The following is a 15,265-nucleotide window of genomic DNA, read 5'->3' as shown; positions in this document are numbered from 1 at the left end:
GAAAAAATCTTGCTCCTATATTCGTTCCAGTACGGTAAAACATGGACGTTACCAAAAAGTGGTGCATGTGATGCTTTTTCCGAACGTCCAACGCAGATTTCTTCGTAAAGAGATTTGTTTTCGGTAATTCCGTTTAATGATTTGCGTGTCGGGTTCTCTCTCTTAACTGTTCCAATGTATACAATCAGTCCTTGACAGTACAGTCCAAGCATTGTAAGTAAATTATACTAGCTGAGCTAGCCTAGCATGCTAGTATAGCCACAACATTGAAAACTTGATTGCTAGTAAGCTCAGTTTAGATTACAAGCTAAAATCGTTAAAAAATAATAGATTGCGTCCACATTAACATAAGTGTTTGTATGTGATGGTGCAACGCTTACTAACATCAACCCAATTATTGGACTGGGCTACACGAGTAGCTATAACAGTTTATTTGTTGACAGACCAGACCACTCACTGCTAATGTCAATGTGGCACACACGTGTGCTGCGCTGCATGCACCACAACAGCAGAATAAGTCCGTCACTAGGTGGCGTCGTTTAACCAGTTTGTTTCAGCTATGACTACAGTTAAGTGTTGACTATTAATCTTATCCTTAATGTAACAACCCTTTAATTACGTTCCATATTTATCCCACGAATGAAGGGGTTTCCCTGTTGTTTTTCATCAACTTCCAATTAGAATAGCTATAATTTTCTACAGACTGTGAAATAACTGTTTACACCAACTGTCCTCTCTGTAGTCAAAGGCAGACCATCAAAATCTGCCACTTTATGTTTTGTGTGAATGACAAGCCAGGACTCGCTATATGGACACGTTTGCAGAAGATCTGCTGTAGATAACTGGTGTTGACCATGATCACTCCGGCATTCGAGCTGAGCCAAGACGGCCAGTGTCTGACCGTCGTGGTCCGGGTGCCCTATACCAGGACCTCAGAGTTCGACCTCTACATCGATGGGACAGATTTGAAGTTCTATGCGAAGCCCTACTTCCTCAGGTGAGTCTTGAGATAGTTAGAAGTGTGGTTTGTGAACCTTATCAGTTGTGTGTGTCTGTGTGTCTGGAGTTATGTTGTGTATTTTAAATGTACCTTAATTATTATTTGCAGATTAACTCTACCAGGACGAATTGTAGAAGATGGAAGGGAAAAAGCCTCATTTGATATTGATAAAGGTAAGACATGATATTTGTTATTGATCAAGATAGATATGATGTTTGATTTTACTTTTGGACATGATTTGAAAGAGGATAAAAGATCACACAATGTGCATATTATCTTTTATTTTTTTGCCACTTCATTTTACTTATACAGTTATACAGTATTGTGAATTGAGAAATGACTTATACCCCTGCTGGCTTTCTATTTGACCAGGCTTCATCCCATCTCTACATAAATCAAATCATTGTCAGATTTATTGATCTGACATAGATTAAAGAGCAACCAAATACACTGAATCCACGTAGTTGGTGGTATTCATTATTATTATAATAAATGGAGATCGGCCAAGTGGCAATGTCCGCCAGTCAGAGAGAGCGATTGCAGTGGCTCATGTTACACACAGGGTCATGTTTTTCCCCTGAGGTCAGTTTTTGCGTGTCAGGTTTCTGTTTAAGAAAAAAGGGATGAACCCAGTACAGTATGGCCTGTTGTTGGCCCGTGAACTAGCCATGCCCCTAGCTGTCAAAATCCTAAATAGAGTCCTGATACAAGTCTCCAGCTGCTGTCTGTAATAGATCCCCCGAGTGTCATTACTTTGTCAATCAGTCAATCAAGTGGACGCAGCCAATAAATCTACAAAGCATGTTATTTCTATCCGTTGGCGGGGCCATTGGACCCATCTGTCACTGAGATATGATTACAACCCGCAGGCTTGTGTTTGATGGATCCAGAGTGGTGGCTAGCACTTATCTTATTTCCTTTTCCAATATACACCAGTTTTGGGGTGTTATTCTCAAAAACCAACAGAATACATAAATATATATCCCATCCATCGCTCACTTAAAGAAAACGCCTTATTCCAGCGTCGTAAGCCTCTAGCCTCTTAGGATGTTTTCCTTAAATAATATCCCATGCTCCCTGTTGTCCCCTTTTTTATCATCGCCATATTTTAACTTTTACAGCCCTTTGACTTGTGCTCTTTCTCCAAAGGAGTCCGCCTTAAAGGGCACATCGGCAACCGTATTCTCTCTGACATCTCGTTGGCCAATTAGCACGCGACTAGCCCGCAGCATCTGCTTCTCTAGCCGCTGCGCTAATGTGCATCCTTATTTAGAGATATAATTAGCGAACCATTAGGACCCCTCTTTTGGTGCACTCCAGCCTCATCAAGAGAGAGACTCGCAGCAGCACAGGCAATTATCCCTACACCAGTTGGAAAGCATTGTCAAGCGCTATTGCCCGATACATATAGGCTAGGTCTGAAGGAGCTCCGTAAAGGGGGTTTCTGTGTTGAATTGGAGTCGTTGTATGGATTTGCTTCAAACTGTGTTCTTTTCATTAATGAGTTGTTTCTATGATTAGCACCTACTTAATGTCGAAAGCGTAGCGACGTAGGAGATGGTAAGAAGACCGGAGGGGGGAGAGGCTGGGTGCAATGGGTGCTCCTGGGTGAAGATGTGTGGGTTGTTGAGAAAGGAATTTAACTGCTGGTGAACGAAAGTTGAGGATATTCCTAAATTCGAAGAAACTGTGTGAATATCAACATTTGTGGAATACTAGATGCCCAGAAGTCCCAATTTTTTCAAACTTTGCTGTTCCAATTAAAACTTCATAAAATGCGAGATTACAGAAAAAGTCAGTAAAAATACAAAATATTTATTTTGGCCTATTTTAATGAGGGCTATCTTCATGATGGCCACGATACAGTTGGGTATTTTGTCATCCATGGGAAAAACTGAAAGTGTAATCCAGCAAATGGTGGGAGTGACAGACCTTTTATTAAGCTTCTGATCATCTTTCAGAGATCTAGCAGGAACATGAAGAGAAAGAGTATGAGTGGGTACCATATGCATGAGTCACAACTCTGTGATCTCTCCAAATTGCCCAAACAAACCGTTGAAGCCTGACACTAGAGAGGGGGAGTTTTAAATGTCAAACTTCTCTACAAAAATGAAAACCATTTTAGCAACAGGAGAAAAAAAAGCGATGCTCTCATAATATAGATTTCTTTGTATTAGGGGGAGAACACACAGCACAGGAATTTTTATTTTGGTGGGGGAAGTGTTTTCAATGAAGTTACTGCCATGAGAACTGTATTGGCTGGACGTTGGTATGCCAACCAAATCACTGCTGTGGCAGAATGTAACAGCAGCCATAATAATTATTTGCGGATTCCTCTAGGGCTGTTCACTCTCAAAGTCCCAAAGGAGAGTCCCGGGGAACACTTTGAGGGTCTCCAGATGCTGACCAGTCTGCTGGCCCCTAAAGGCTCCCGCTCGGCCAGGCCCCTGGTGGAAGAAGTCAGCGCTGGTGAGGGCCGCAACAAGCCATGTCCCCTGTGTCTGTCTCGTCTGCCCGCGGACGCTCCTTTTCTACAGCCGCCCGACGGCACCGCAGGTCGTCGGCGTTCCCTAACCCGCTTGGCATTTCAGAAGCCGGCGGAGCCGCCGCGGAGGGACCCCGCGACGACGAGGGGGAGGACGAAGAGGAGTACGACTGGCAGGTGGAGCAGCAGGTGTACACCGAGAGCTCCGAGGCGGAGCTGGCGGAGCTCCAGAAGTACGGCTTTGGCAACCAGCGGGCCGGCGTGTTTGCCAGGCTGCAGGTGAGCGCGCGTGCCGGCGGCACGGCGGCTGCTCTGCCAAGAGGAGTCCCCGGGTCACGGCTCTCCATTGATTCCATTATGGCACTTCAAGTGGGTTGAGGCTTAGCTGAGCGACGCGGCGGGGTCTGTGTCAACAGGAGGAACTCAGCGACGTGATTGACGTGAAGAACCCCGACGCCACCACGGCAGCGGAGCGGCGGCGGGCTCGGCGAGAGGCGGAGGGCTTGGATTTCTCCCCGGACCACTACCTGTGAGTGGCCTTAACGCGCTTTCATTCGCCCTCTGGGGTTTTATTCATTCATGGTTAAGCGATTTTGCCCCCAGCGCCGGGGAACACGGCCGTGGAATATGTAGTCGGCAGTCGCCCGTCGCCCTGGCAACACGCTGTAACGACAAGAGGGCAGCAAAATGAACCTCAAAGCTCTTGAACACAAAATGTTTTTTGAATCCCGGTCATTCGGGTAATTCTTTCGTTTACCCATAGAAAAAGAAGTGCTTGAAACCTCCCATTTCCCAAACCATTGAAGCATTTTGACGAGTGCAGCCCCCATGGGGGCCTCGCTTGAAAGGTTTTCAGACAAATCACCGTGTCAAGCTGCGTCACTCCATCATTTTGACCCGCGGCAGCCCATACGTAAATGGGTTGAAATGAGAACTTAAATTAAACAGCTTTCCTCGTCCTGGTCTTCCTCCACCGAGCCCCTGTGTTCCTCGCTGACGCTGCTCCATCCACAGGTCGGACCTGTTTGAGGACGACGTGGTCCAGGGCCTGTTGAAGTTCAGGCCGTGGTGGACGGCGTTGAGCCCCACGCAAGAGCCAGAGGGGGAGGCGGGTGAGTCGTCCCCATCCTACACCGACACCTTCTCTGGGACATCTGCTGGGCGGTTATGGTTATCAATGTCAATATTAATCACTATAAACCGCTTTCCATCCCTCTCCCTCGCCTCCTTTTCCTCCTACTTTTCGGATGTAGCAAAATTCCTTTGGGCAAAATACCTTTGACTTTGACCTTTTTGAATATAAAAAAGCCTTGTGTACGTATTGGATGGTCCTGATGAGAAAACACTTTTTTATTTTTTATTACTACGGTTGTTTCAGTTTATGAGGCTATAATTTTGTATAATTAAGGGCTTCAACAGAGCTCTTAATACCATATTTGGGGTTGTCAATGAGATAATGTCTAATTATCTCTTTCTTTTGATGATTAGTCCCCATAATGGTGTGCCGAATACAATGGTCCTTCCCGAGTTGCACTTTATTCTTTAATTTTGAGGCATAGAAAATGAACGGGTAGAAACCCTGCTAAATGATGGCCTGGCCAGAAGGTGGCATAAGGTAGCAAAAAAATCTGCAGATTCAGACACATTTCCTCATTATCTGTGTCTCCAATTAAAACCATCTTCATGATGGTTAGCTTTGTCATAAAAGTGTTGAGGAAACCCAGAAACCTTTCATTGTGTCTCAGGATTTCTATTTGAAATGCACACCAAATTACCTGTTTCCCATGAGCTGAATGGTCAGATAATAGGCCCTCTTACAGTGGCTGCGGTACCCTGTCAAAACATTATATATATTCCTTCACATTAACTACTGCCAGCATCAGGCTGAATAAGACTTGGTGTTGTCCCTGGTTCTCACTACATTGAGCATCTTCATCTGGCAAGCGCTCAGATGAGACCAAAATAGAGTGGAGAAAAGGAGTCGAGTGGACTTTAATGTCGTCGCTGAACAATATTATAGCTACAGTCGTAGACTTGGACAGATTTTGTATGCAAGCTGTACAATGGGAAATAGCAAAACATTGACCACAGTGCAACTTGCTTGAAATAAACTGCAGTCTGATATGACAGACGTCCCTTGTAATTTGACTTGTGATCAGGAAACTCTCGTTGCGTGGTCTCGCCCGATTGTCTGCGAGAAACCTCCCCTTTGTCACTCCATTTATCACCTGGTGATAGAGAGTGCAATCGTGGATCGCGCTCCGTGTAACACATCGTGGAATTACTGAGAGCTCCTCCACTGCCAATTACTTTACCGGGCACACAGCTCCGAGCTCCGACTGACTGATGGTGCACGAGTGTTATATGGCATGAGGTGGGTGCTGGGGGAGGTTACAGCACATCAAACCGTCAGCATTAACACAGGAGAGGGTGTTTCCAGCCGGGGCTTTAGAGAGAGCCGCACTCCTCCGCCACCGGTGGCCGATTATGGAGGAGCGTCTATCCCTCAGATGCACACGCCATTAGCTACAAACAGGGCCCTGCTTCAGCAGAGCATTACGCTCCATCTGTCTCCATCTCTCCATGCCTCCCTCCATCTATCTATCTGTGTGACTCCCTCCCTCCGACTCACGCACTCTCTTTTTTTATCTCTGCCCCTCTCCCTGCCTCGCTCTCCCTCTCTTCCTTCCTTCCTTGCCCTCTCTATTTCCCTCCCCGTCCCTCTCTCTCCCCACATCGGTACTCCCCCTCTCCATTATTCCTATCTGCCTCCCTCCCCCTCCCTTCTCCTCTTCCATTTCCCCCTCTTTGCCTCACTCCCTCCCCATCCCTCTGTCTCTCCACCTCTCTCTATCCCTCGCCTCACACTGCGTCCTGAGAGACGGAGTGCTTGCCTCAGCAGCCCGTGCGCGGATAAATGGGCCAAATTAAAGCTAATGGCTTGATTGACAGGTTCAACAGCATTAGCCCCGGCTGAGCACGGCCGCGGCGCCGGCCGGACCAGGCCAACTGCTTCTGTCACAGATCGGAGCTGTTTTTTTAGTTTTATTCTATTTAATTCAGCGTCCTCGGGTCGTTGATAAAGCACACTTTAAGCTGTAGTTTGGCACAGTTCTTGGGCCTTCACAGATCTCTGTGGTTTTGTTTTGCCCCCTGCCGGCGCTCACCTCGGCCATGTCTGATAGATACATCAAGTGACAGATGGACGCGGACACAAGTGCTAATGAAGTAGAAACGGGCCCCTTTTGTGTCTCTTCCTGCGTTGGGGGTATATGCTGACAGCCCCCAGCTGTCCACCAGGGGCCCCGGTTCACACCGGGCCCCCGCTAAACGGACCTGACGGCCTTCTCTCTCTCTCTCTCTCTCTCTCTCTCTCTCTCTCTCTCTCTCTCTCTCTCCCTCCCCCTACCTGGGGGCCACTTTGTTGTGACTATACTCAGATGTGGAGAGTGTTACGGTGACCTTTGGACACATTAAGATAAGCTTTACTCTGCTTCCTATCACATGCTGACCTATGGGGTGCAGTCTTTTCACATTTAAGTACGGCTCTACCGTGGCCTTTTCAAGTGGTTCAGTCTGGATTTTCCAACACACCTTATGACCATACTAAGTCCCCCCCACCAACTCCAACCACACACAACCCATTACCTAAACCCATGGTGTCCTTTTTTAACCCTTGGGCAGTTTGAAGATACTGCGACATACCAAACCCATCCCCTTAAGCCTGAGGGACACCCACCAGCCAAACACCCTACCCCTCTTATCAGCAGGGACGTGGGACCCATGTAGACAACACCAATGAGCCTGTGGCGGCCCGGTCTCCATTGCTGGAAATGGGTCCGGGTGTTAAAACACTCCATCATCAGTGCAACCCTCGCTCCCATTAAGGCCAGAGCCAATTAATCATCCACTTAAAAATGCTTGATTGGCCCATTGCTTTTGATGAACTAAGCAACATTAGACGTATATCATGTGTAATTATGAATACATTAAATAATTCACCCCAGAGCTCTGGGGTACGATGTAGAGAAAAACGGCCCATATTTTAACACACCTGATGTCGGGGCTGCTTTCATGTCACACCCTAACGCAGCAACTCTGGAATACTCGATGCGTCCCCCCCACACTCCAAGGCGTCTTCTGCTTATTAAGTGCCTTCAAATGCAGTTACCAGCGTGTTCATGTTGCCAGTTGGTGAGGCATCAACAACACCACACAGCCTCCTAAGCGCTGCTGTTTAATGGGAGTGTTTCTCATCGTGACTCAAAGACGACGGCAAAGCCTTCATCACATCCCAAGCTGCTCCTCTGCACTCAGCGCACTGTCATGGTGAGGGGGAGGGGGAGGAGGAGGAGGAGTGCTGCATACAGGGCACAGGGATGCTCCTGCCACCCGCCATCCCTCCTTCTCTCAATCCCAATGGAGGAGGGGTGGGTGTGTGTGGGTGTGTGTGTGTGTGTGTGTGTGTGTGTGTGTGTGTGTGTGTGTGTGTGTGTGTGTGTGTGTGTGTGTGTGTGTGTGTGTGTGTGTGTGTGTGTGGCTCTAAGTGGCCTCTGCATGTTTCTCTATTGTGTTCCTCTCTGTTTTGTGTTAGGGTTTTCTGGAAGCTTGCTTATGTTGGTACACATGTGTCTCTCCCTTTTTGTGTGTGTGGTTTCTGCCTCCCTTTGTTGTGCCTTTCTGTTTGTGTATGTGTGTGTGTGTGTGTTTTTTCTGTTACTATGCTGCTGTGGTGGTGTCTGGTGGCTATGATTATGTATTCCACCTTGTCGTTATGTGCTACAGTCTGCTCTGTGGGAGCTTTCTCTTACTATTTTGTGTGTGTGTGTGTGTGTGTGTGTGTGTGTGTGTGTGTGTGTGTGTGTGTGTGTGTGTGTGTGTGTGTGTGTGTGTGTGTGTGTGTGTGTGTGTGTGTGTGTGCGTGCTTTCGCTTGCCGTCTTGGTCCGATGGGTGTGATTATGTATTCTGCCTCGTTGTTTTGTACCACGATGTGTGTGTGTGTGTGCAAGCCTGTGTGTGTGTGTGCACGTGCGGCTCCCACAGCTGTGTTGGCAGCAGAGTGCGCTGCAGGTAGTGTCTGCAGGGAGCAGAGGCATGACGTAATGCAGCAGGAATCTCCTTCAGCTGCAGAGCCAAGTTCCACTGCAGCCTCCGGGGATTGGCCTCGGCTCCGCTCACGTGCACTTGCTTAAGAGTGGCCGTGCACGCCCGCACATCTCACTCATAGTTAGATGCGTGTGTTGAAATCTCAACACGTGTGTATGGGTGAGGGTGCATGCCTGCGGTTGCAGATGGCCGTGTGTGTGCATGTGGCTTGTGAGTGTGCAAGGGGCTTGTGCGCTGTGGCAACACACGCACACACACAGACACAGACACACACACACACAATGGCAAGCCATTGTCATCATGTGCTTCGTATTTGGTTTTGTCTTTCGCCGAGTGGAGGGGAGAATGGCTTTCAGCTGTTACGAGAGCCACTGAGGACAGAAAGTTCAAGTTCCTGCAGAGAGCATTCTCCTACAGAGCTAGCTATCCCCTGCCCATGGCATTCTCCTGCAGATCCTTTCAGTCTTTTCCCCAACATGGCTGTTTATTGTCAACCATGGAAGACTTGACTCACTCCAATGGAAACAAAGTGTACAGTATTTAATGTCCCATTTGGTGTGCTCCATCGCAATTTTTCCCCTATTACATATGCGTTTAGGCAAGGGGAGCCAAGTGGCTCGGGGGTCTGTGACTCCAAGCCAAAAGGTTTGGCTTCTACACCTTATTTTCATTCCAATTCTACCCTTGTGATACTAAACCCCTACCTGCCTAACTACCTACCCCAGCCACCTTCCTACTTGTCTTTATAATTACCAACCTACCCACACCAACCTGCCTACTGGGTTATGTCCAATTATGAGACAAGCAATCATAGGCCTACATTGACATGTACGATACAAATGTCCATCTGTTCTCTGTTTACCAATTTCAACCCTTCCTACCCTTGAGTGTCCTCGCTCCTACTACGCCCCTACCTTCTTTGGTGTGTGTTAGTAAGACCCACGTGTCTCCCTGTGCAGCTGTATGCTTCACGGACCAGGACAAGGACCAGCTGCGGCGCTTCTCCCCCCGCTCCTACCTGCTGGACAAGCCCTGCCGCCAGGCCGCCTGGCTGGGCCTGGTGGACGTCCTGCTGGCCTACGCCTACGACCAACGCTTCACCGACGGAGAGCCCACGGTGAGCGCACACGTCCGGTCCCTCCCTTCCTCCAGACCCCTCACGGCCACTGGAAGCACACAAGAACAAATTCAAGGCACAACCCAAAAAAAATCGTTGGAGATTTCAGCCGATGACATAATCGGCGTGCGTTTGTGGACTCCAGTCACCGGTGGCTCAGAAGTGCGCTGGTTCGGGGTGTAAGGCATTGGATTTATAATTAACAGGTCACACAGATAACATCAGACTTTCAATATATGTAAATTGGTGTCCACTATCCCCAGCCTTTTTTTTGCATGAGTATTCGCTTTGATTTGGGTATGGGAGATTCGATTCGAATTGGGAACCCTGGTGACAAACTATCCATATACATGTTTAGAGGTGGTGGTTGCCGGGATATCGTGCAGCTCTGAAAAATGTTTGGGGCGGGGATGGCCATTCCAACCGCGCAACTCGATTTTCGGGGCTTATTTCTAAATGTTGGAGTCGCACAGTGCTGTCGCTGTAAACTATTTCAGGGGCGTGTACTGAATCCCAGAGAAGGTCAAGGCCCGCGTCACACTGGTTGGGAACTAAAGACAGAGATGTCTGTGAATATCAGTCTGTAGGGTGGCTGGGATTAGAGCTGGTGAATCGTGATTCAAATCATTGATCTATTAGAAAATGCAAGTTGAATTTCCTCATTCACTTATTGATAGCATGTCAATCATTTGGTATTGGCATAATCAAAAACTGCAGAAATGAGTGACACCATGTGGGTGGATCATGGCCAAGTTGGAGGAATTGCTCTTTCTCACTGCCGGGATTCATTTCACAAATCCTTTTTGTTTCCTCTACCTCTATTGGATCTGTTAAACAGAGACTGTGTGTAACCCATCACTTCCCCCGTGTCCTGGTATTTTTGCTATTTTCACGTCATAAATTATAAAAGCCGCTGCATTCCAACAGCGGTCGACCGACAGTACTCCGACCGCCGTAATGACAGAAGAACGGTTACTGTGGGAACTGGTATAACGGAGGAGGCTGGTCGCACGCTGTTGAGTTTATTTACCCGACTGTGGTCAGCGATCAGAAAAAAACCTTCATTCCACTCTCCCTGGTCTCAGGAGCTCCACAGAGGAAATCCAGTCACTTTATTATTAAACGATTATGATACTCATTATGATACTCAATATGGTTATCGACCATCTGGTGCCTGGCTGTAGTGGCCTCTACTACAGCTCTGGCTGACATACTATCTATCCCCTGGGGTAGATAGTGAATTTCCCACACACATCATTCAGCTACACCACTACTTGATCTCCTCACAACACTCTTTACTACATCTGCAAACACCATAATTCTGGGAGATTTAAATATTCATGTCGACACCCCCTCATGTCATTCCACTGCTGATTTTCTTCAGCTACTGGACTCCCTCAACCTACAACAACATGTCGATGTCCCCACACATGTCAGGGGACACACACTCGACCTGGTCATCTTAAACTGCTCCCATCAGCAACCTACAGGTCTACGATCTTGGTGTTTCAGACCACAAGGTTGTGTCAATGGAGCTGGCCTTCCCTTCCCCCCCACTCCAAACCAAAGCGACAGATCCACTTCAGAAACATAAAACATATTGACACAGATGCCCTGGCCCTGGATCTCCAACTTCTCTCCTCTGGCTCTGATGACTGCCTCTCTGTTACTGACTCAGTGGATTTTTACAACCAGTCCATGTGCAGTCCCCTGGACCTCCACGCCCCCTTAACAACCAGGTCAGTCTCCTTTTCGCGCTCAGCACCCTGGTACACCGTCGAGCTGCGTAAGATGAAGGCGGCTGGGCGTGTCCTTGAGCGGCGGATCAAGGCCCCTGGACTGACTGTTCACAAACAGGCATACAGAGAGCACAAGAGGGCATTTGCAGAAGCTCTGAGGGATGCACGGGCCAGGTTCTACTCCCCCATCATAAATAACAGCCCCGGTAACTCCAAACTCCACAACTATTCTCAACAATTAACCACCTTCTCAAACCCCCTTCACCCTGCCACTCTGAGGCCACTGAGGAGAGGTGCAACATGCACATTACCTTTTTCAAAAAAAAGGTTAATAACATCCGCTCAAACCTCTCCGCCACTGCTGTCTCACCCCACCAAACTGTCGACCCACTGTCTGAGACTGTCCAGCCCCTCAGCTCCTCCTCCAACGTCACACAGGAAGAGGTGGAGGCCGTCATCAGAAAATTGAAGCCGTCCACCTGTGCACTGGACCCCTTCCCTTCAGCCCCGCTGAAGACCAACATCTCTGCCGTCTCCCCACTCATCACCAAGATCAATAACCACTCCCTCCTGGCCGGCCATATCCCACCTGCATTAAAAACTGCTGTCATCAGACCACTATTGAAAAAACCCACCCTGGATCCAGAAGTTCTCTCCAACTACAGGCACATCTCAAATCTTCCGTTCCTGTCAAAGGCTCTGGAGAAAATAGTTGCAGCACAACTTCAGGACCACCTCATACAAAATAATCGGTTTGAGAAATTTCAGTCTGGTTTCCGCCCTGGCCATAGTACAGAAACTGCTTTGGTCAGGGTCACCAACGACCTGCTGATGGCAGCAGACACCGGTTCCCCATCACTTCTCAGTTCTTGGATTTAACATCTGCTTTTGACACAGTCGACCACAATATCCTCCTCCACCACCTGCAATACACCATTGGACTCACAGGAAATGCACACAACTGGTTCACCTCTTACCTCACCGGCAGAACCGAGCACGTCGCCCTGGGCAAAGCAAAATCACCCACCCACAGTGTCACCTGTGGTGTCCCCCAGGGCTCGGTGTTGGGCCCCACCCTTTTCTCCATCTACATGCTTCCCCTGGGCAGCGTCATCAGCAGGCATGGGTTATCTTACCATTGCTATGCTGATGACACACAGCTGTACCTCAGAACCACCCCCACTTCTTCATGCCCTCTGCCAACATCCACACTGACCACCTGCTTGGAGGAGATAGAGGCGTGGATGAAGCTCAACTTTCTGCAATTAAACAGTTCTAAAACAGAAGCCTTCCTCATCGGCACACCACATCAGCTCCGCTCCTCCCACATCACCAATATCCCTTTCTCTGGCCAAAACATTCCCCCTTCCATATCTGTCACCAACCTGGGTGTTAAAATGGACCAGCAACTAAATTATGACACCCACATCAATCACTTCCGCAAGACCGCATTCTACCACCTCAAAAACATTGCCACACGCCAGCCTACACTCACCCTGACAGATTCAGAGAGGCTCGTCCACGCCTTTGTCTCCTCCAGGTTGGATTACTGCAATGCACTCCTCATCGGGATCTCTGGCAAGAGCATCCAGAAGCTCCAGCACATACAAAACAGCACTGCCAGGATCCTGATGAGGGTGCGCAAATTTGAATACATCACCCCCATCCTCAAATCCCTTCACTGGCTCCCTGTCACATTCAGAATTGAATTCAAGGTCTCCCTCCTAACCCACCAGTGCATCCACGGACATGCCCCCCCTACCTCCAGGAGCTCCTCACCCCCCAGACCACCTCACGCACCCTTCGCTCTGCATCAGCACACACCCTCAGACCACCCAAGACCAAGATCCGCACCATGGGCTTTCTCCGCTGCTGCCCCAAGACTATGGAACGCCCTCCCTGACCACCTGAAGGCCCCACAGACTACAGCTGTTTTTCAAAAGAAACTTAAGACTTATCTTTTTAAAAAAGCCTAATTTCCCTTTTACTGTTTATGCATTATATGTTTAAACAACCCGTATTTTTATTTTTTTTTCCTCTCTTAAAGTGCTCTACAAATTAAATATATTATTATTATTATTACTTTGGGACAGCATGACTCTGGTCGCCATGACTACACTAACGGTCGTTGCGCTTTGTCTCTCACTCTATAACTCTCTCTCTCTCTTACTCTCTCTCTCTCTTGCCCCACCCCTCCTCCTCAGGTGGAATCTCCGTGGACCATCCGGAAGCTGAGTGGAACGCTGTGCTGGCTGGAGGTGAGAAGGGCTGTTTCTCTTAAGTGTTTCGGCGTGACCAGGTGGTGCTCCAGGGTAAAGATCCCGTGCCCTCAAGGGTAAAGATCCCGTGCCCTCCAGGATAAAGATCCCGCTGCCCTTCAGGGTAAAGATCCCCAATGCCTTAAGTACGCTGTGAGGGTCGAGCCAAATGGCTGCTGTCCTTTGGCCAAGAGGTCGGAACCTACATCTTCCAGCCTCTGTGTTGTCTATTTGAGGGAAGTAGGCGGTTCTGAATGATCGCCATTCAGAAATAAAATGTGTCACGGAAAATACATTGAAAGCCCCCTGTTTCCATTCTCCCGTTTCCCTGCCTCCTATACGGGCGCTTGGGACGAGTCAATCTAGCGTCCTAGCAGCACACGTTCCTGCTTTTCTGTGTTTGTGTGTGTGTGTGTGTGTGTGCGTGCATGCGTGCATGCTCAGACACGGTGCGCATGGATGCCCTGAGGGCCTCACGTGCGCAGCTTGCCGCAGGAACCGTTGGAGCCTCTGAGGTGTACATTGTTCTGCGGGTTCTTTTTCTGCTTTTGCATACTCAAACATCCGTGTCAAGTGTGTGGGGGGAGGTAACAGCAGAGTTGGCTTATTAGAGGGGCACTGTGTGGCAGCAGAGATATGCATCTGTTCTCATCTTACGGTGTCAAATGATGAGGTGTTGAGGGGTGAGATGCCTCAACATTATTGCTACGTGCTCTGCGTGCCTGTTTGTCTGTATGTGGGTGCGTGTGTAAGCGGGAAAAACATGGCTCTGCCACTGTTTGTGTGTATTTGCTCGTGCAAAGCAGCACCTTTTAATCCCATCCTTTGGGCCATTAAACCGGACAGCTGGAGGAAGGGGGGCTCTGGGACCTTGACCACGGAGAGGTGTAGGGAGGGTAGCGTGTTAATGGGCCTAGGTGCAGATAAGGCCCTCCACCTGTGTGCCGCGAGGAGCTCTCAGTCTGTTGCCTCTCTTTCTCCATTTATAGCTTGCTCGCTCTTTCTCTCTCGCTTTCTGTGATTCTCTCACAATTAACAATAAACACCCCAGCCTCTCCGACCACAATCTCACCCACATGTCTCTCTCTCTCTGTCTACCTCTGTGTCTGTCGGTCCGTCTGACCGCCTCCTCGTCCGTCTGTCTGCCTCCATGTCTGTTTGTCTTTGTCCGTCTGTCTGCCACCATGTCTGTCATCTCAATGTCATTGTCTATCTGTCCATCTGCCTCTATATCTGTCTGTCTCTCTCTATGACTCCTTGTCTGTCTGTCTACCTCAAAGTCTATCTGTCCCTCTTTCCGTCTGCCTCCATGTGTGTCTGTCTGCCTGCCTCAATGTCTGTCTGTCTTCATGTCTGAGTCTCTGTCTGCGTGTCTGTCTGGCAATTTGATCGATGATTATAACTTTCTGTCATAATGACTTGTTTGAATGCAAGCACACACACACACACACACGCACACACACGCACGCTCTCTCTTCCACCATTCGGTGGAAGAGAGCATGTGTGTATGTGTGTGTGTGCTGGTGTCACACCCCCTCCACCCTCCATCTCCCCTTGAG

The 15,265-nt window shown here is 48.7% G+C and overlaps 1 protein-coding gene across 4 annotated transcripts in view; it reads left to right on the top strand.

The window, feature by feature from the left end:
* Window positions 1–15,265, top strand: part of shq1 (SHQ1, H/ACA ribonucleoprotein assembly factor) — a 38,815-nt gene continuing 23,550 nt past the window's right edge. The window contains exons 1-9 of one of the 4 annotated variants that reach the window (XM_060068576.1): window positions 1–123; window positions 799–997; window positions 1,109–1,173; window positions 3,341–3,469; window positions 3,592–3,764; window positions 3,902–4,014; window positions 4,500–4,597; window positions 9,552–9,709; window positions 13,653–13,706. In XM_060068576.1, the coding sequence (XP_059924559.1) occupies window positions 855–997; window positions 1,109–1,173; window positions 3,341–3,469; window positions 3,592–3,764; window positions 3,902–4,014; window positions 4,500–4,597; window positions 9,552–9,709; window positions 13,653–13,706 (933 nt within the window). In that variant the 5' untranslated portion in view covers window positions 1–123; window positions 799–854. Of the gene's footprint in view, window positions 214–798; window positions 998–1,108; window positions 1,174–3,340; window positions 3,470–3,591; window positions 3,765–3,901; window positions 4,015–4,499; window positions 4,598–9,551; window positions 9,710–13,652; window positions 13,707–15,265 lie in introns of all 4 variants that reach the window. The other 3 variants (XM_060068579.1, XM_060068578.1, XM_060068577.1) reach the window with 3 other exon arrangements.

This window comes from Gadus macrocephalus, chromosome 13 (assembly GCF_031168955.1).
Source record: "Gadus macrocephalus chromosome 13, ASM3116895v1".
Taxonomy (NCBI): domain Eukaryota; kingdom Metazoa; phylum Chordata; class Actinopteri; order Gadiformes; family Gadidae; genus Gadus; species Gadus macrocephalus.
The sequence above is the reverse complement of the archived record's forward strand: the minus strand, read 5'-3'. Positions and strand labels throughout refer to the sequence as shown.